This window comes from Micromys minutus (genome assembly GCF_963924665.1).
Source record: "Micromys minutus genome assembly, chromosome: 4".
Taxonomy (NCBI): domain Eukaryota; kingdom Metazoa; phylum Chordata; class Mammalia; order Rodentia; family Muridae; genus Micromys; species Micromys minutus.
Window position 1 is genome coordinate 49701628 of NC_137973.1, and position 20319 is coordinate 49721946.

General features: G+C 39.6%; 1 protein-coding gene across 2 annotated transcripts in view; it reads right to left on the reverse strand.

Moving 5' to 3' along the window:
• Window positions 1–1008: 1008 nt before the first annotated feature.
• MFSD14A (major facilitator superfamily domain containing 14A) overlaps window positions 1009–20319 on the reverse strand; it is a 29122-nt gene continuing 9811 nt past the window's right edge. The window contains exons 2-12 of one of the 2 annotated variants that reach the window (XM_080915731.1): window positions 18942–19037; window positions 16054–16116; window positions 15462–15589; window positions 12833–12947; window positions 9418–9636; window positions 8997–9110; window positions 8094–8165; window positions 5629–5741; window positions 4289–4386; window positions 3161–3324; window positions 1009–2259 (exon numbers count right to left, since the gene is read on the reverse strand). In XM_080915731.1, the coding sequence (XP_080771857.1) occupies window positions 2053–2259; window positions 3161–3324; window positions 4289–4386; window positions 5629–5741; window positions 8094–8165; window positions 8997–9110; window positions 9418–9636; window positions 12833–12947; window positions 15462–15589; window positions 16054–16116; window positions 18942–19037 (1389 nt within the window). In that variant the 3' untranslated portion in view covers window positions 1009–2052. The remainder of the gene's footprint in view (window positions 2260–3160; window positions 3325–4288; window positions 4387–5628; window positions 5742–8093; window positions 8166–8996; window positions 9111–9417; window positions 9637–12832; window positions 12948–15461; window positions 15590–16053; window positions 16117–18941; window positions 19038–20319) is intronic. The other variant, XM_080915732.1, reaches the window with a different exon arrangement.

The following is a 20319-nucleotide window of genomic DNA, read 5'->3' on the forward strand; positions in this document are numbered from 1 at the left end:
CCAATGGAAATTAAAATCCTAGAACCCCAAAATTTTATCTGTAAAATGTAACAATCATGTGATATTTTAAAAGTTTCAAGAGGCTGAAGAGATGGCTCCGTAGATTAGCACTAGCTACTCTTTCAGAGGAATGGGTTCTAATCCCAGACCCACACGGCAGCTCACAATTGTGGCACCCAGAGTGCATCAGGCATGCATGTGGTTTCTAAATACACATGCAGGCAAAACATCTCTACACATTTTTTTTCAAGTACCTTACACTATTGAAAACATTTTTAGACAGTAACATACAAACCATGGGAAGGCAGGGATCTTTAGTCTCACTTTCAGGATGATAGCAACTGCCAGCTATCTTCAACAAGGCTGTAATAAAAGTTCAGTGTTGGTAAGACTATTGTTACAACTACTTGAAAGCACTTATTCTGGAAAGAAGTCTTTTGGCAGCACAGACAGTTTTAAATACTATAAAATAAATGTAAAAGCTTATGGTGGGCTTTGGAAAGAGATAACTGAAAGAGATATCCTACCCTTACTATTTATAAACATGTTTCTAAACATTCCTACAGCAGGTTTAGGTAAGCTAAGTGTTGACACACACAGCACCTACCTTCTGCTCTACCTCTTCAGCAACTGTACATGTGTTAATAATCAAAATGTTTTGTTTTTGCTATTTCTGAAAACTGTGACCTTTGTTAATAAATAAAATACTGAAGCCTCAGAATTTTATAATTTTATATGCCAGAAGCATGTTTATGTTACACAATGTCTGTATTTCCAGTTGACCTGCAAACTTTGGGTTTTTATCTTCAGGGTTTTTGTTTTTGGTGAGGTGAGGGCAACAAACTGCAGTGAAGGGTAGGGTAAGGTTAGATTTGCTACTGTAAAAACGCTCATGGTAACAAATCTAAGCCAGACTTACAGGGAGGAACTCACAGATCAAGACCTTTTTAAAAAGAAAAAAATCATTAAAATATTTAATTTTATTAACAGAATATTTACATTTGAGACCTTATTTAATCATAGTGAATGCTCCAAGTTTAAAAAGCATTAGGCAGTAACCACACACAAGATGAAAACAGTGTAAACTATACAATACTTTATGTACATTTTTTACAAAGTAACACTTTTTTAAATAATATAACTGGACACAAAAATATACACTTTAGAGAAATTCACATCAGTAATTGTATAAAGCTCTCTTCTAGGGTCCTGAAAATTTAGGACAAACATTAGCTCTGTAAATAAAGTGTTACTGTGACAGTCCTGAAAGGCCACTATATATATTTATCTACATATAGATATCACATTGACATTTTCAAGGCTACCAGCTTACTATAAGTTTTAGATTATGTATTCAAGTGTTGAGGTCCTTATGATTATGCAAATATCAAAAGAATAGTGGTATAAGAAAGCAGAACAAATTTAAACACATTGAGCCAGAACACAGACGTATAGGCTCTGACCACCCCAACTGATATTTTAAGTGGCTGATAGATTCACACTTCAGAACAGTAGTGAATAATGTCTGAAATAAAATTATGGCAAACAAGCTTGAAACATGATTCCGATTTACTACAATTTTTCACCAGTTCTTTTAAATGCAAACAATTCTTTACCATTTCTAGTGCATCTGCATTAAGGCTTTGAATTATTTGACCCAAGATTTTACAATGACTCAGGTTTTACGATGTTAAAGCAAACAGGTCCCTAACCATCCTGCCTACAGTGTCACTGAGTCAGCATGAGCTCAACACCTAAGGAAATGGCAGAGGCGCGCTGACAGCAGTTACATAGATAGCTTTAATTAAAGATGTGTAATAAAACAGTTTAGTGGCAAGAGAGTGGTGCTAATATAAACAAAAGGTTTCCTTTAGAAAGAAATTGTAACGTCTTTGGAAAACTGTCCATTCTTTCTTAGTTCCCACGGAGTTCATGCAGGTGTTTCTGAAGACAATCTTAAGAGTACACTGGAGATGGAGATGGAATGTGCATCCAGAACTACAGGTGAAAACTAAGACCTGGGTGCTCAGAGAAAAGTCTTCCTGATTTCGGTCACACATTCGTGTCCTGGAGTAAAGGTTCTTTGGCCTCTCCTGGCGCTTGTGTACTGTGAGGATGGCTGTGACCGCCACAATGCTTCCTCCAACTGCTGGACCTTAAACTTAAATTGGTATGTTCCGGAATAAACAAGGCAACGAGCAGAGCCAGCAGTACCGAACAGGCTCCAAAGAGGAAGGGGGGGCCAGGGATGATGGAGTTCTGGGGAAGAAGCAATAGTTAAAAGTTTTGCACAAATACCCCCGCCTCAGCCTCCAGCAACTGCTCAGCGGCTGTTTGCTCAATTTTTTTAAAAGTCAATGACTTCATTAAAGCAATAGCTATAAAATACTTCACTTTTTAGAAGAAAAAGTATTTTTATTCTTATTGTAAAATCCTGCCCACAAAAATCTGGCAAAGTAACTTGGACAGCTGTGGGTGGCCTGAAAACAGGCCTTCTGTGCATCTCCACCTAGTCTACTGTTCCCAGAGGGAGACAGGAAGAGCCTTAGAGTCACATACTACACATACTAATGATACACCTGTAGAGTCATTTGTTTTAAAATTGCTAACCACAAAAATAAAACATTTTTATTTTAGCCCATATCACATTCTGGGCAAAACCGTCCAACTCTTTGTTGTATATGGCCCACATCATTAAGTAGGCTTGCCTGGAAACTTGCTTAATCAAGGAAACTGAAGAGCTGTCAGTATTGGCTCAATGGTCCTTGTGGTTTGGTGTTGGTAATTACAGTTGGGAAATCAAGCAAGTCAACAAATGTCTAACATACATAACCGACTCGCTCCATCTGAGGAGTGACAGTGTGGCTCTCCAGTCACAAGACAGCAGCAGCATGGAATAAACAAGTGGCTGCCACACCATTGGGTAAATTTGACAAAATGGGGTTTCAAATGATTTTTCATTCTAATTCTGCAAGGTGATACTTAAAAATTAAAGCCTAAAAAACTATTCTTAAGATTACTTAAGGCTTATTCATGCTAGACAAACACTATAATCAGACTTATTACCAGAAACAGTTTTACACAAAAGCTTTTGTTTTCAAAAATATATTTTAATCCAGCCAAATAAATAGAACATTTTCATATGTGAATGAAGAATTACCTGTTCAAAGTGGTGCTGAGGACTTGTGTTTGTCCCCAGGTCTGTTCCTGTAATTGGCAGTTCTTTAAGTTCCACATGGAATATGTAGAAAATGAAGCCATAAAGGGCTGGTCCCAAACCATTGCACAATCCTCGAATTCCTGTTATCATTCCTTGAACAACACCTACATGTTTAAAAACATCATTTAGCACATTATCCTTTTCTAGTCTTTAAAAAACTGCAAATGTGAAATCAATCTAAATGGCAGTTTTTTAATGCTACCAGCAACCTCACTCTGATGGTATTAAATGCTACTGAGAAGCCACCAGTAGTTACTGCCCTATGCAAATGCAAACCTAGACATTACATACAGGTCAAACTCTGGGTAGCAAATCAGTTAGGAACTAACTGTCAAACACATTAAAAATTGTCAAACAGTTTGGTACTACTGAGTGATGCTTTATTTCTCTAGGGTCATCTTTCTAAATTAAATTGCAACTTTTTTTTTTAACCACAGGCTTTTCCTTCCTCATTTTACTGAATGACTGCCACTGTACTAATAACCCTTTTCTCTTACAGCCAGGTAATTTTAAAGGGTTACGATGAACCCTGAGGTACCTATGACAATAGCACAACAACAGCGATATCTCAACAGTAAATTAGGACACGAATGTGCTCTGTCCCTCATGGGTTGGAGTGCTAAATGCTCAGTGCTAATAGGGGAGGCCATAGAATCAGAATGCTGGGGTGAGTCCTTGGAGGAATATCTTGTCCCTGGCTTCCTCCTATCTATTCCCTGTCAACCATTATGATGAGTAACTTCTACCAGATGCCCCTGCTGACATCATCCTCTCTCCTGAACAACAATGAGACCAAGCCACCATAGACTGGATTCTCTGGGCTCAGTAGCCCAGATAAATCCTTTAAGATATTTCTGTTGGGTATTTTGTCATAATGATGAAGAAGCCACAGCCAAACATTCACTATTTAAAAGGACAAGTGACTGATGGTTACTGGAAATCAGTATCTCAGAACCTGTTTTACCACAGGCCGCAAACTTAGAAGCCTATAAAGATACACTTGGCTTCAGTCTTTATGCAAGAGATACACGGTTCTATTAAGTGACTAACGGCCTCCGATCGACTCACCTTGCTGATCCGCATCAGCAGTCCGTGAAACAAGGGCACTAACAGCTGGAAAGGTGATGCTAGACATGGCTGCCACTGCCCCTGCAGCCCACATCATCCTGTAATGAAATCAAAACAAACATTACTATCGATTCTCCGTTTTCCCCACCAAATCAAACCGAGTCATCCTGACTGCAATGGCTGTGTGAAGAAGGGAAGTGTGCCTCCTCTCTTCCTCTAAGTGGCTCTGGGCAGAGCTCATGTACTCTGGAAGCAGCAACTACTTGTTCACAAAAAAGTGTGTTACTTGGTTGTAAAATTGGGTTGTTCCAAACCATAATGCATGTGGAATATTCTTTGTGTTGGAAGTTGCATTAAGAATTATACATAAAATTAAAGAAACAACAACTGCATTTAGAAGCCAGCAGTCTTCTAAAGTTTCCCATGGATCTGTGATTCATCTTAAAGGTCACTGATTATAATGTCAGCAAGATAGACAGTAAGCAAGCTAGATGCTCCTGGCTTCTTGTTTAAAACAAATACTTCACATTTGTGGGCACCCCTGTGAAGGCTGGACTGGTCTAAAACACATTCTTGTTTACTAATACCCAAATCCAAAGAGGAGCTGGGCAACTCAACATCAACCATCCTGCAGGACACCAACCTGTAAGAAAGGCTGAGCTGTCATGGAGCCAGGATGGAAGTAAGCAGACTGCTCATTCCCAAACTGTCAGTGAAGAACGGTGGTTTGTTTTGCTTTTTTTTAAATTAGGAAAACAAAATACATAGGCTGTCAGGGCTCTGTTGCCAGATTCCTGTGCTGTTTCCTAGTAACAAACTGATTAGATTAAATGCTCCTTAGAGATTCAATAGCTAATCATCTGGGGGGGGAGGCCTTAAACTACTCTAAAATATATAAACATATGGGGAATTGTACTATACATGCTTAAAGTACAGCAAGATTCAAGTCAATAGCTTAGCTTGAGAAGAAACTAAAGGGCGGGGCTGGATGTGCTCATGAACACATGTAGAATGAGTGCTGTGAGGCAGAGGCAGCCTTAGCTAAAAAACAAAGAAAAAAACAAAAAAGCAAGCAGCAAAAATCCTTTGTGATAGGGATGTGGCTGGGGGTAGGCTTCCTGTGCTCCTCGATGGCTCTGCTTCCAGAACAGCACTATTTTGGACTCTGGGTTAAGTTCACACACACAAGTCTATGACGTTGGGAGAGAGATGTATTGGAGAGTTGAAAGAGTATCAGGAGGCAGGTAGTAGTGGGTTGATTTAATCAAATTGCATCATACAGATAAAACTTTCAAAGAATATTAAAAATTTTAAGAAAGTATCACAATATTTATACCTACCAAGGTTCTGAACCAAAGCCGTACCATGCCAGCTGCAATATTTGAAATCCCAGACCCAATAAGATGGTATTCTTATTTCCAATTGACCTCATGAGTAAACTCAAGACTATGGTCTGTAAGACAAACACAATTATCACAAAGGTTTTTTCTCTTTTAAAAAAATTGCATTTTCAGGAATTGGTTTTCTCTTTGCTTGCAAGTACCTTTACCTACAGATCCAGCTTGCTGGCTCCTATCACAAAGTTTCAAAAGAGACAGAAAAGGTGGCTCTTTTCTCCAGTAAAGTACCTCTTAATACATTGATGTTTTTTCAGCTGACACTGCAGAGTCACAGTGTCCACACTTTCTAACACAAAGAGGACAACGCCGACAGAAACCTCTGGGCTCCTGGTGGAGACAATCAACATCCTGAATGAAACTTCAAAGCCACGTGAGCCCTAGTGGTGGTCTGAATGAGAACGGCCTCATTTAATCACCTGTTTTCAATACTTGTCCCAATATTGGTGAACTGTTTGAAAAGTATTGGGTATGGCCTTGTTGAAGGAGGGATGCCACTGGATGTGGGCTTTGGGATGTCAGAAGTCCCACCATTCTCAGTGTCCGTGCACGTGGACCAGATCAAGCTCTCAGGTACTGCACATCAGCATTGTGCTTGCTTACCAGATGCTATGTTCCCTCTTGCTTTCTGGCAAAGGGTACTCAAGACTACCCCCAAACACAGCACTTACCCCTCAAAAGTCCTGCTTCTTCTTAAGGCTCTAGAGCAGTGGTTCTCAACCTTTGCAATGTTGCTATCCTTTAATACAGTTCTTCATACAGTGGTGACACCCAACCATTCATCTATTTTTGTTGCTCCTTCATAACTATAATTTTGCTGTTATGAATTGTAATGTAAATTGCTGATCTGTGACCTTCTGTGGGGCCATGGACCACAAAAGTTGAGAACCACTCTCTAGAGGCTCACAGGGCAGAAAACAGGCCCTCATTATTGCTGCACCCTAGAGTGATAACCCCCTGCTAAAAGACCGTCACCTGGATGAAATAAATCCCCATCGCCTGAGGTAGGCATACAGCTGCAGGGCCTGCTACGGGCACAAGCGTGCACTGTTCAGGAATGTGAGTGCTAAGGAAGCTGACAACTTCCCAAAGGAGATCACAACTACCTCCAAAACCTGCTAATAAAATAGCCCATCATTCAATACAACTGGCTAACACTGTTAATTTACAGAATTTATCATCTTTAATTTAAAAAGCCAGGGTCAATAAATCCTAATTCAGGGAAGAGTCCAATAAGTGAGACCCTGGGAACACACACACACACACACCCGCACAACAAAACATCTTCTTGCGTATAGCCTGTTTACCTTGCAAATGGAGTAAAAGGTAAATGTATTTTCATATGGCTACTAGAAGTCATTCAAGTCAAAAACAGAATCGAGAAATACTGGTCACCTCGATACTTGGGGTCACATCCTGTGTATAATCACTAAGCCAGACTTGCTGTAAGAATCTCTCACATCCAAAGACAGAGTAATCCACTGTGTCAACAATCACTATTTCCCTGCTGGGCTTCCAGGAGCTCCTTGGAATTCACCCCCTAGCCCTTTCCTCCTTACCCACACCAGCAGTGCCTAACAAGCCTCTCTGCTTTCCTATCCGTGCACCAGGAATAGCCTCATCCTTGGAGCATTATTCTCATTACTTAACATCTTAACATTCTCCTCCTCCAGCTATACCTGCATATCCTTGGCCAAGCACCACCTTGTATATTAAGTACTTCTCAAATTACCCTTACAACTTACCTATACACCCTATCTCATTCCCTAGAATGATAAAGTCTAGATAGCAGGAATAAATACTGATGTTCAAACAGGGTCTATTCAGTACTGTAGACATTCAGTGACTATTTGAAGAGTGAATTCAGACAAGGAGGAGTCCTGATATAAATCAATAAACTGTCATGTTATACATCACATATTCACTAATATGTATCCATCCAAAAAGTCTCATCAATTACCAGCTCTGATAACAAATATTTGACCCTACAGACCAGACTTGTTTCTAGCCAGACATGGTAGCACAGCACTTGGGAGGCCAGCTTGATCTGTTTCACCAACATGCCTGTCTTAGGGTTTTACTGCTGTGACCAAGGTAATCCTTACTCGGGACAGCATTTCATCGGGGCTGGCTTACAGGTTCAGAGTAGTGTGTTATGGCAGTGTCTAGGCAGGAATAGTACAGGAGGATCAGAGAGTTCTACATATTCATTTGAAAGCCTCTAGAAGAAAGACTGTCTTCCATGCTATGGGTTAAAGCCCACACCCATAACACCACACTTCCTTCACCAACGCTACACCTCCTAATAGTGCCAAGCATATTCAAAGCAGCACAAGACCTTCACTGGATGAGGCCTCATATGGACGGGGATGGACCTCCTTTGATTTGTAACTAAAGCAGAAACTCACCTGTGCAATAATAGACAGAATGCCAAGGACTGCTATAAAGGCCGCCACACTTTCTGGGGAAAATTTCATTATCTAGAAGGTTTCCAAAACAAGTAAAATTAATGAAAAAAAGAAGCACATCAAATATATACTATCTATGTAACCACATGTATATTAACATCAAATGGCTAGAAAAATGCTTATTGACAATTTTCCATTCTAATTTTAATTTACTTACATTTTTCATTAGAAAAAAATGGTTTATCATATTAAAAATACCTTCTTGTATATAATATTTGGCCATAACTAAGCTATCAAGCACCCTAAATAATTTTTAAAACTACAAAATGAGGTCCTAGGTTTCATCTCCAGTACCAAGGATGAGGAGCCGAAATAGGTCCTCTACCAGGTTAAGTTCTTGTTGGCTACCGTTTACAAAATAGTATTGTAGTGGTAGTTCTTTTGTCAATGTGACATAAACTAGAGTCACCTGGGAAGAGAAAACCTTAACTGAGAAAATGTTCTTATCAGGCTGGTCACTAGACAAGTCTGTGGGGACACTTCCTTGATTAATGACTGATGTTGGAGGTCCAGCATGCTGTAGACAGTACCACCCAAGCAAGGTTGTCTTGGAAGGCAAGAAAGGTAGCTAGCTGAGCATGAATCTGAGGAGCAAGCAAGGAAACAGCATTCCTCCATAGTCTTTGCTTCAGTTCCTGCTTCCAGGTTTCTGCCCTGATGTCCTTCAAAGATGGACTGCAGGGAAATACAAGCCAAGTCATCCTTTCTTCCCTGAGCTGTTTTGGGTAAGTGTTTTATCTCAGCAATAGGAAGCAAACTAAGGATGAATACAGTTCTGAGACGATGAAACACTGTTCTTATGGTGCTAAACATGACATGTTTGCTTTGGTAGGATGATCTTACCTGTCTGAGGTATAAGAAGAAGCTGGAGTACTGGCCTGCTTCGGGTAGGTAGGAGAGAAACACCGTGATACAGATCAGTAGCACTATGGAATCTTGGCCCACTTTTTTTAAAGACTAGAGTAGGAGAAACATCAACAATACATCAGAACCTCACACAACTAGTTTCTTTTTATTTTAATCCTACTCAAACTAGTCTGAAAATATTTCAAACTGTTAAAAAAGTTTTTTTTTAAAATCCCTTTTGGTGGTGCATGCTTGTATTTGTAGAACTCATGTTCTACAATGATCATGTAGAATGATCTCCAACCAACAGGTCTGCATTGAGATTATAATAAATATATAAATAAACCTTAAGATGCCCCCCACTCCACAAACATCCAGAGAGAAGTATGCAGGCATTCTCTTTTGCCAAGGAACTTACTGCAAAGGGGTCAGCCTGCTCCCAGGAAATGGGAGCTCCCCACGATGCTGGCCTCATCTTCTCAGGCAATGACTCTGGCACAGCAACAAGGATAAAACAGATGTCTAGCAGAGCTATTGCTGTAGCAAGGACCACCACTAAGCTGTCCCCATACACGCGTCCAAGGTAAGCTCCAATTGCAGGGCTGGTAACTAGGCTGGCAGCAAAGGTAGCGGAAACCTGCAATCAGGACAGACAAGGGAGTTATCTGGGGCTCTTCTGTCAGCACCCATCCTGCTTTGCAACCTGGTGGCAACTGCACTGTTCTTGTGCTCTCCCGAGAAAGGTCATCAGAACAAATTTTTGCTTAAGAAGATAGTCCAGCCTTTCAAACTCTCAAACTTTGGAGCCTTGTGTGCAAACACATCCTAAAGATCAATTCATAGCAAAACAGACCTGCAAACCAACAAGGTGACTTGGTTGAGGAAGTGAGGAGCCCAGAGCACCAAGAGCACACCTACAGTATCAATCTTTTGCACTTTCTATCAACAGTCTAAAATCATTCACTCTTGTAGGGGGATTCAATTTAATTGTGATTTTTCTCATCAAAATTAAATAGATAATTAAATGTTCATTATGATACATAATTAGAGCTAGCTGAGTTTTAGCAGCAGGATTAGGAAGAGCAAAAATACCTGTCACTGAGACCTTCTCTCGACCTCTCATGAGGTGTGGACAAACCTAACAGATGCCAAAATTAGAGAGAACCCAGTAACCCCAGACAAAGCTGATGAACTGCAAATCAGCAGATGTGAAAGCAGATAACGCCTAATCAAAACCATGGTCTTCAGAACTAGAAATTAGAGCCAGGATGGGTAACTTCCTACCTTATGTGAGAGGCCCTATGTTCACTCCAGTATTCAGAGGAGAAGACTAAAGAAATAAGAGTAGAAACTTTACTGTTTCTATGCCATTGTGACTTCTGAATGTAGTTAACCAACACAGAGTGTTTATTTGCGAGATGGAGAGATGGCTTGGTGGTTAAGAGCACTGACTGCTCTTCTAGAGGTCCGGAGTTCAATTCCCAGCAACCACATGGCAGCTCACAACCATGTGTAATGTGCACCCCATGCCCTCTTCTGGTGTGTCTGAAAACAGCAACAATGTACTCATATACATAAAATTAAAAAAAAAAATCTTAAAAAAAAAGTATTTGCAACTTCATGAATGATTAAAATAAATTCAGGTTTATTTTACACTCACTCATGTGTGTATGTTTGCATGTATGTATGTCTGCTTATGCTAGGACAACTTGTCACAGTTCTCTACATTTTACTATGTGGAGGCCAAGAATCAAACTCAGATAATCACCCCTTCTGATCTTTACAGGCTAAACACTTACAAAAATAGAATGAAAAAACAAACAAACAAACAAACCCAACTGTACAAGCTGCTGCTCATTTGAGAGCCCTGTGAATTTGAATCTCTCACAATTCAAAATTTAAAAAGTTGTATCTTTTAATCCAAGCATCCATCAAGAGGCATTCACCTCTTAATTAACCAAATGTAGTTTGTCTCAAACACAGACATACTACTACACAGCAACTCAGATGGACTGGGTAAATCTCAAGAGCACACTGAACAGAAAGATCCTAGACATATAAAGACTGACTTATACTATGTAATTTGTATGAAATGTCTACCAAAGGCAAAAGCAGTGGATGATAAATGGGTCTGAATATTCTCTGGGTCAATGGAGACATTCTAAACCCAGACAGCAGTGGTATCTCATTATGGCCCAGAACACTCACTTCCACCATCACATCAGGTGAGCTCACATTTGCAATGCAGTAAAGAAATGCCTGGTCAGGGTCCCTCTGTGCTGTATCCTCTCAATCCTGCCGGCCTGTGGCCATTTCCTTCTGGCAGAAAGGAGAGGACCACAAAGCTCTTTTTCTCCTTTCTCTGGATCCACACCATCTCTCATGTCAGTAGCATTTGCTAGGCTATGCCTTCACTGGATCTTAGTCAAAACCAAGAACTGACCAGGCTGGGAAATTCTTTTTGTTGATTTTTCTTTTGAGTGCCTTACTATGTAGCTCTGGCTGGCCTAGAAATTGCTATTGTAGACCAGGCTGGCCTTACATTCAAAGATACCTGTGCCTGCCTCTGGCTCCTGGGATTAAAGGTATGCACAGTTTTCCCTGTATAGTACAATCCCAGCACAGAAGAGAAGTAAGCCATCCTGGGTATATAGTTAAGGCCCTATCTAAAAGAAAAAAGGCTTTGGCTAAGGAAAGTGTAGTTATTACTTTAGTATAACTCTAAGCTCCAACTGTATCATCATGATAGTTGTACAATTGTACAAAAAACACATGAATTTCAAGTACACTTCAAGAAAGTTGGCTGTGATTTTCTCAAAACAAACAGTGACAAAACCCACTGGCTACCAACAGGCTCGTTATTTAAGGGTTAACCCATAACTAAAACCACTAGTACTTTTGTGACTTCCCCCTGCATTCTCCCTACCATTCCTTTCCCAAATCTTTCCAACACCCTCAGTTTTTGCAATACTTTTGAACCAGAAATCATCTTTCATGGAACTAAAGCTCAGGCAGCTACAAGACGCAGTCCTCGTTTATCAAACATTTATCTTGGTTTGCTGAAACTCCTTACTGCCATACTTCTTTTAGACTATTTAAATAACAGTAGAGAACTACGGTTCTTGTTGCCATTTTATTCTTAGATTTGAAAGGAAATCAGACTGTACTGCAGTTAGTCACTATAAATATTGGCAAGCAAATGTCTGTGAGCCACATGCAATAAGGTAGGGCACTTTTACTTTTCAACTTATGACATATATATGTGCATGTATGCAGGGAGGGTCAGTTCTTTTCTACCAGGTGGGTTCTGGAGATCAAAACCAGGTCATCAGGCATAGTAGCAAGCTTGTTCACATGCTGAGCCATCTCTCTGGCTCTGGTTATTACAGTTTTAAAAGGAACTGAACACACACACAATGGGATAGAGACTATACATGGCTTACAAAGCCTCAAAAAGGTTTACCAAACCCTAGATTAATTCCGTGAGTGAGTTAAGAGTATTAATTTTATTTCCTTATTTAGAATTCCATTAAAAATGATAATACAAAATAGACAATCATTTAAATTAGATCAATACTACAGATAGTTCCTGAATAGAACTGTCAAAGCTTGCATGGTTCTAGGTTTTTATGAGTCTTGTTTAATTAGCCTAGATTAATTGATCAGGCTCTTTAGTTCTGAGATTAGAAACATGAACCATCACATCTTTGAAAAGACTTTTAAATACAATCTAATGAGTGACTATAAGTCTGTATTTCTTGCAGAAAGGAACACTTAATACCCGGCATTTGCAGCAGACACAAAAGAACGCTGGAAGGAATAAGTATACATACCAGCCCATAAGCCATACTTCTTTCATGCTCTTGAGTTATATCTGCTACATATGCAAATACCACAGAGAATGTTACTGCAAAAACCCCAGAAACAGAGATAACAGCAAAGTACCACCTAAGAAGGAAAGGCAAGAAGAAAAACTGGTTAGAACAAACACCTACTTAAAATGTTTCTTCAGTCTTTTAGTTACAGTAAGAACTACAGTTCAGCCAAGAGCTTTCTAGGTCAATGCATGAATTATCACAGCTATAAACCCTAGGCCAGTTACTATGAAAATGTATGGCCCATCATAGCAACGCAGCCCCTATAGAGAATTCAGCACTTAATATTAGATAATATATTCTGGTAACTCTTTAATCTGAATAGTTAAACTGCCAAGGGTTTTGCTGCTTCTATTAGAAACAGCAACAAGATAAAAACTAATGATTCATTACTACTTTTCATCCAAGTACCTGCATGCCTGTGAGCCCATATAAACAAGTTACACATCTTTGACTCTTCAATTGTTGGCAGAACATTCTTTGCATTGAAGAGACCTGAACGGCAGTGCTCATAAAATTAAGACAATTATAAAGAGTGAACGATGGGTATGAAGGTGGCTTAAGGGTAACTCTAGCTTGCTGTACAAGCATGAAGAACTTAACGCTGACCCTCAGCACCTATGTAAAAATAAAAAGCTGGGCACAGAGATGAACCCTATAACCTCAGAACTGGAGCGTGGAGAAGGAGCTCAGCAGCCAGTCAAGTCTAGCATAAAAAGTGTGCTCTCTGGTGACTTTCTCCAAGATCAAGGTGGAAAAGTAATTGCCACTAACAAGCCCAGCGTTACTCTGGCCTCCACATGAACCCCAATGGGAAAACACACACACACACACACACACACACACACACGAGAGAGAGAGAGAGAGAGAGAGAGAGAGAGAGAGAGAGAGAGAGAGAGAGAGAGAGAGAGAAAAGATATTTTGAAAGGCATGTTGTACTGTACTAAAACTGACTCTAGAAACCTACTGTGGCAGTGACATTTAGTTTAAGTCATGCTTAATAACATTCACATTACCATTCCATCAAGACGTTAGTGCTGCTAAACATTTTCAAACACAGTCCTTTCCAAAATACATTTCTTGCTAGATTCTGTTGGTTAAGATCTCATTTGCATCTTAAGCAGTTCATCAGAGGCTTGCTTTTTAAAGCTGGCATTTAACCTATGAGAGAAAACCCTTCGACGTAGCTCCTGAATATTTCTAGACACTCACTGGAAATCTCTTCACTGTGGAGTACACAGAGCACTGGAGGAACAATGTACAGATAAAGAACCCTGATAGTTTGGGGTACTTGTTCTTTTGTGTGTATGAACTTGTTATCCTTTTCTCTAAGTGAAAAATAATACACAGAGCCTTCCTGTTTGTTTGTTTTCTGCTTTTTCAGGACAGGGTTTCTCACTGTAGCCCTAGCTGTCCTGGAGCTCACTTTGTAAAACAGATTGGCCTCTGCCTCGTTTGTGCTGAGACTGAAGATCTATGTATTCTACTGCCCCAGCTATAATCCTCATTTTTATTACAGTGGCTGAGAATGTTCTAATAGAAGCATAGAAAAATCTGACCAAAGATACATGATGTGCAGGTAGGAGCTGGATTAAAAGACGGTGGTACTGAAGGCTGTGTGCATGTAACCCAGCACTCTTTGTGACACTGAGCAGATTCAGAGGTCAAGCCCAGTCTGTGCTACACAATAAGATCTTGCTGCAAAAACAAAATAAAACAAAACAGAATACATCAAAGCCAGCAAAGTTTGTAGTCACACTGTGATGGTTGTATATGCTCAGCCAAGGGAATGGCACTATTAGAAAGTGTGGTCTTGTTAGACTCTGGGGGTGGGTTTGGAGACCCTCCTAACTGCCTGAGGATGCTCAGTCTATTCCAGGCTTCCTTCAGATGAAGATGTAGAACCCTCAGCTCCTCCTGCACCATGACTGCCTGGACGCTGCCATGTTCCCACCTTGATGATAATAGACTGAACCTCTGAACCTGTAAGCCAGTCCCAATTAAATGTTTTCCTTATAAGAGTTGCCTTGGTCATTGTGTCTGTTCACAGCAGTAAAACCCTAAGTAAGACACACTTTCTGTCATTCACACAAGGCTGACATGACAGCTGGGCTTCAGCAATGCTAAGAAGGCTATAAAGGGAAAGGTGGCAGAGTGAAGTCAGTCACTACAATACACTCAGGCTCTAGACTGCTCAAATCCAGAATCTTTCTGATATAAAAAGAAATAAACAGATTTTGAGCAACTATCATTTTGAGCTTTTTAATAAATCTGTTCCCAATGAATATAGATAGGGATGAACTGTACAAAATCCCTACTTGCACAAACAGAAGTCAGCATATCTCTACAGTTTCTAAAGTACTGCTTCTAACAGCAGCACCTAGCTCCAAACCCTTACCAATATTATTCAGATACTGGTTCTTACCCCCTTGAGCCTTCTTAATTGTGTCAAAGCAAAGAACACACTAAATTAGATCTAAGCAGATAAATAAACCGTCTAAGAAAAGTATAAGAAATAAAGAAGCATTAAGAAAGCAATAGCAAAAATAGTTACTTAATTGCGGTATAGAGGTAAGTGTATACATACCATGGGCTGATCTTCATTAGAGGAATGGGGGCACATGTGAAAAACACTGTTAGCAGCAAGAAGGATTTTCGGCCCCAAACATCAGAAAGAGCACCAATAAGTGGGGCACTGAGGAATGACAACAAACCCTAGAGTAATAGTAAAAAAGGATGCTGAGTATGCACGAGCCAACAATCATCCACGTGCTGGAACAGCAACAGACTTTACAGCAACTCTGCTTTTACAATTAACAGTAACTTATTTCTTACTTACATACTGTTTTAAAATTTCTTTAGATTGGCTAAGGAAATCATCTGTTGTCCTGCCTGAGTATTAAATATGAAATGCTAATGTACTTTCAACCTCAGGAACTAAACCAGCAATTCTGGAAGACGAGTTATCTATTTTATAGTGGTAAACAGACTATCTGTTTACAAAAAAAGATTATACAAATGAAGAGCTTGGGGGTAAATTTTTCTTTCTCACCACTAACCTTAACGCTTAAGTTTGTACTGTTATAAGAGCACTAAAACTTCTTAAAAGAGAATTCTAATATAAAACAAGAAATATAAGTCTGAGTCAAAGCTTATAGCACACACAGGATTAACCATACCTTTACTCCTTGAATTAGGCCATTCATCAGAAATGTATGTTTAGGGAAGGTCTCATGCAATACCTAAGACAATAAAAGCCACATTATATTTTACTCTTGGTAAAATGTCCACATTAACATTTTCAAACAACACCTACTCTTGTTTTTTCTGTTCTTTACTTTCCTTCCTTCCTTTCTTTTTTTCAAGACAGGGCTTCTCTGTGTAGCCCTGTCTGTCTTAGAACTTGCTTTGTAGACCAGGCTGGCCTTGAATGCAGAGATCCACCTAAGTGCTGGGATTAAAGATGTGGGTCCCCTCCAATTTTAAACCTTTCATAATACAATCTAGTTTTATTTCACATGGATTTCCAGCTTAGCCTGGTGCTGTGGGCTCTTAGAGATGGAGCCACTGAGCTCTCACCTGGCTTGGAAGCCAATGCTTCCTCCACTCCGAACACTGCCTGTTCTGACAGTGGGGAGGGGCCACATGAAGAAATACTGTTAAGAAAGAACTAAGAAATCTCCCCTCTCCTTTAGTTCCTCTTCTTGCCAATGACAAGAAACCTGGGGAAACATACTTATTGTAAATAAAAATGAGAAACTTAGAAGGCTGGAGTAGAGCTCTATGGTAGAGCCCTTACCTGCTACAGACAAGGCCCTGCCTGGGATTTACACCCAGCAGAGATGAAAGGAACAACAACAAAACAAAACAAAAAGTAAAATATAAGTCAAAGAAGCTCACAAATGAGAAGATGCATAGTTCTTTTTGTTTTTTATTAATATTCCAAGATTCTGAATCAGTAGCTCCCAACCAAGTGGCTTTAAGCTTTATTATCACAACCTAGATAGGAGTAGGAGAACCAATACCACCAGCATCTACTAAGTCAGCAACACTGCTAAGCAACCTATTATGTACAAGGTAGCTCGCTCTCTCTCTCTCTCTCTCTCTCTCTCTCTCTCTCTCTCTCTCTCTCTCTCTCATATTTGTTGGGGATAATAATAATAATTATCTAGTTTCAAAATAGCAAAGTTACAACTGTATGTTTTAGAATACTTGAGGCCCTACACTAATTTCCAGGACAAGAAGGAAAGACGGATCGAGCAGTGCTAGCTTGAGGTATCTTTTTTCATGATTTTTTGTTTTGTTTTGTTTTGTTTTAAGGATTTTTATTTATGTGTATGTGTCACACACTTATTAAGAAGAGAATGTTGGGTCCCCTGAAGCTGGAATTACAGATGGTTTTGAACTGCCCAACAGAGGTGCTGGGAACCAAACTAAGGTCCACTGTGTGATGAGCAAGTGCTCTTAACCACAGAGCTCTTCTTATCTCCAGCTTCTGAGACATCTTTCTGTTAGTCACTATAAGACCCAAGGAACTCAAGGATTCTGCACCACTTTCAAGGTGCCACTTCATCAGGACGGGGAATAAATATGGATCAGAGGCAGAGTGCTTACCCAGTGTGCATGAGAAAGCCCTAGACTCTTTTGTTCAATTTTACTAAAACAAGCTTTAAGGCCTAAAAATTTTGGAAACATCACTGAACAGATAACACATTCTAATTAATTGTCTCTATCTGGCTTACACTCATAATGGCAGAGATAAAGGCCACCAAAGAAGGTAACATTCTTGTCATGCCTAGATACATGGTAGGTAGGGTATCAGGACAACCTTCATATCATACTTAACACATTTCTATATTGTAATTTCAGCTTCCTATGTGAGCTACTACAGGAGGGTTACAGAGTTCAAAGTAAGCCTGTGCAGCACAGTGATAACCCTTCAAGAGCAAGGTGCACATGGTATACATACAAACTTACATTCTGGAGAACTAATGATTCATTTTAGGCAAATTAGCCATACTTTTTAAAAAGAAAAGGATCTCAATCAAAGTGCATTCAAATTGACATTCTTATAAACAAGTATATCATTGAAAGAACTATTCTAACTTTAAATAAACAACAGATTATAAAGAAAATTTATTTGAAGAAGATTATTTGAAGATGATTATGGCTTTGTAGTCAAAGTAACCTCATTAAACATCAATATTTTATTCACAAAAGCAATGATTATATATATATATATATATATAGCTGTAGATAAATCTATCAAGCAATATAAATTGTATTTTAGACTCTTGCAATCTACTTACATGGTCATTTAATTATTTTTTAAGGAACAATCTTTAAAGTCTCATGAGTATAAAAAGATCAAGTTTATGACTATAAATACAAGTAAGCAAACTCAAATTTCTCTTCTAAGGATCTGAGTCATGGCTTACTGGTTAAGAGCACTCACTAGCTGCTCTTCTAGAGGCTCAGAACTATCTGTAAATCCACTTCTGTGCAGGCACCAGGCATGCACGTGGTGGATATATATACTGGCAGGCAAAATACCCATACACATAATTCTTTTTAAAATTAGGTATTTAAATTCTGAGATTCTATAAGCTAGGTACTCCTTTCAAGATACAGACTCCTCTTTAGAAGGGAATCTCATTCCATTTTCTTCTTCGGTATTGACAGTAGAAAATTATTCATCACCTGAGCTGTTTGGTTCAGTAAAACAGACTTCTATGATTCCAAACCTAGGAAAACATACGTAACGCCACTTTTAGCCTTTGTAGATCTTGAGCTCAAATGAAAGAAACCTGACTTAGGAGAACAGAGCTATGCAATTTACCTCAAAACAATTATGTTGAGTAATAAGAGCCCTAGATTTCACCTTCCTTAAACCTATCAGTGTAAAAGTCCCTCCTTTCTACCTAACAGGGCGAGTAAGTTGCAAGAGGTAGCAAAAGCAGTTAAGCACAGGCCACCTGTTAAGAAATGACCAGTCAGTGTCGGACTATGGAAAACAGGCATCTTTTCTGCCGTAGAAAAAGTGATAGGCACATTAAAGATTACTCACCACCAACGTGGGTGCTGTCAGTAGTCCCCAAGCAAAAAACTCCAAAAAGATGACAATGACCGCATGGTAAACACTTGGGGAGCCTATTCCTTGAGGCTGTAGAAAGACACGTTTTCAAAAGTTAAAGAAGTAACAGTGTACTCCTGAATAACTCACAATGATGAAGATATTCAACACTTACTCCAGGGGCTGGAAAGATGGCTCTGAGGTTAACAGCACTTGTTAGTCTTCCAGGTGGTCTGGGTTGATTCCCAGCACCCACATCCTGGTTAACAATCATCCAACACCCTCTTCTGGCTTCTGCAGGCACCAGACACACATGCAGTGTAAACATGCATACAGGCAAAACAGCCATAAGCATAAAATAAAAATGATTTTGTATTTAAAGGGTGGATGTGTTGGAGAAGCAACTGCAGAGCCCAAGAGGGCATTCAATGATGCCACAGCACAGGATATTACATTAGGTATAACAATTAAATTCCCTCCCCTATTTTTTGTATCCTAAGGCATAGCAGACTGGCTAATACCTACAACCTGATTCCTGACAAGTTATGTGGTTGCTAGGTGACTGAGGGTAGCCTACACACAGTCCTGCACTCAACTTACTGCTTCCCACTTTACAACAGAACAAAGGCAATACACATTCAGAAGAAGCAGACTGCAAATTTTGATTTCTTTCCAGGGTTTGCGATATACAGCACAAAACTCTCATAGCACGAAGCAGTAGCCGCAAGCCACAGCTCCCAGCCAGCAGTGTACTCAAGGGCTAACGGACGTTCACTAGTACACTCAGGTGTAGCACACTGGGTGCTACTGCCTCAAGAGCTCTGGTGCCTCAGAAGTAACGGTTCAGTTACAGAAAACAAAAACCTCGGGAAGTGTTCCATTCGTATATACCTGTAAATCCAGGAATGCACAAAAATCCCTCCGGAGAAAAGGGGTCTCGAGTGGAAAAATTTAAAGAGCACTCATCTAATGCACCCTTTCCATTCTTGTTGGAAAAGATGTGAGTATTCCATCAATTTAAGCAGCATTTTGAATGCCTACAAACTGAATGCATTAAAAAAGGTAAACTAAAATTTACAAATAGTTAACTATAAGTCAAACGGTCATCAATATTTAGGATGGCCCCTAACTTCAGGACTGGTCTTAAGTGTCTCACTCACTATTTTAAAATCATCTAAGAAAAAATATTTCACATAATGGATTTCCTTACTTTTTTATATCTCGAGAAAGTCAACCCACTATGAAGGATATGCAACCATATCGGCTTCCAAAAAGACAAAACCAATTTCAGGGATCTAGATGCACACTGACTAAAAGTACCAACTCTCTAGTGTTTTTCATCTGAGCATCAAACCAGGGCCCACATATGCTA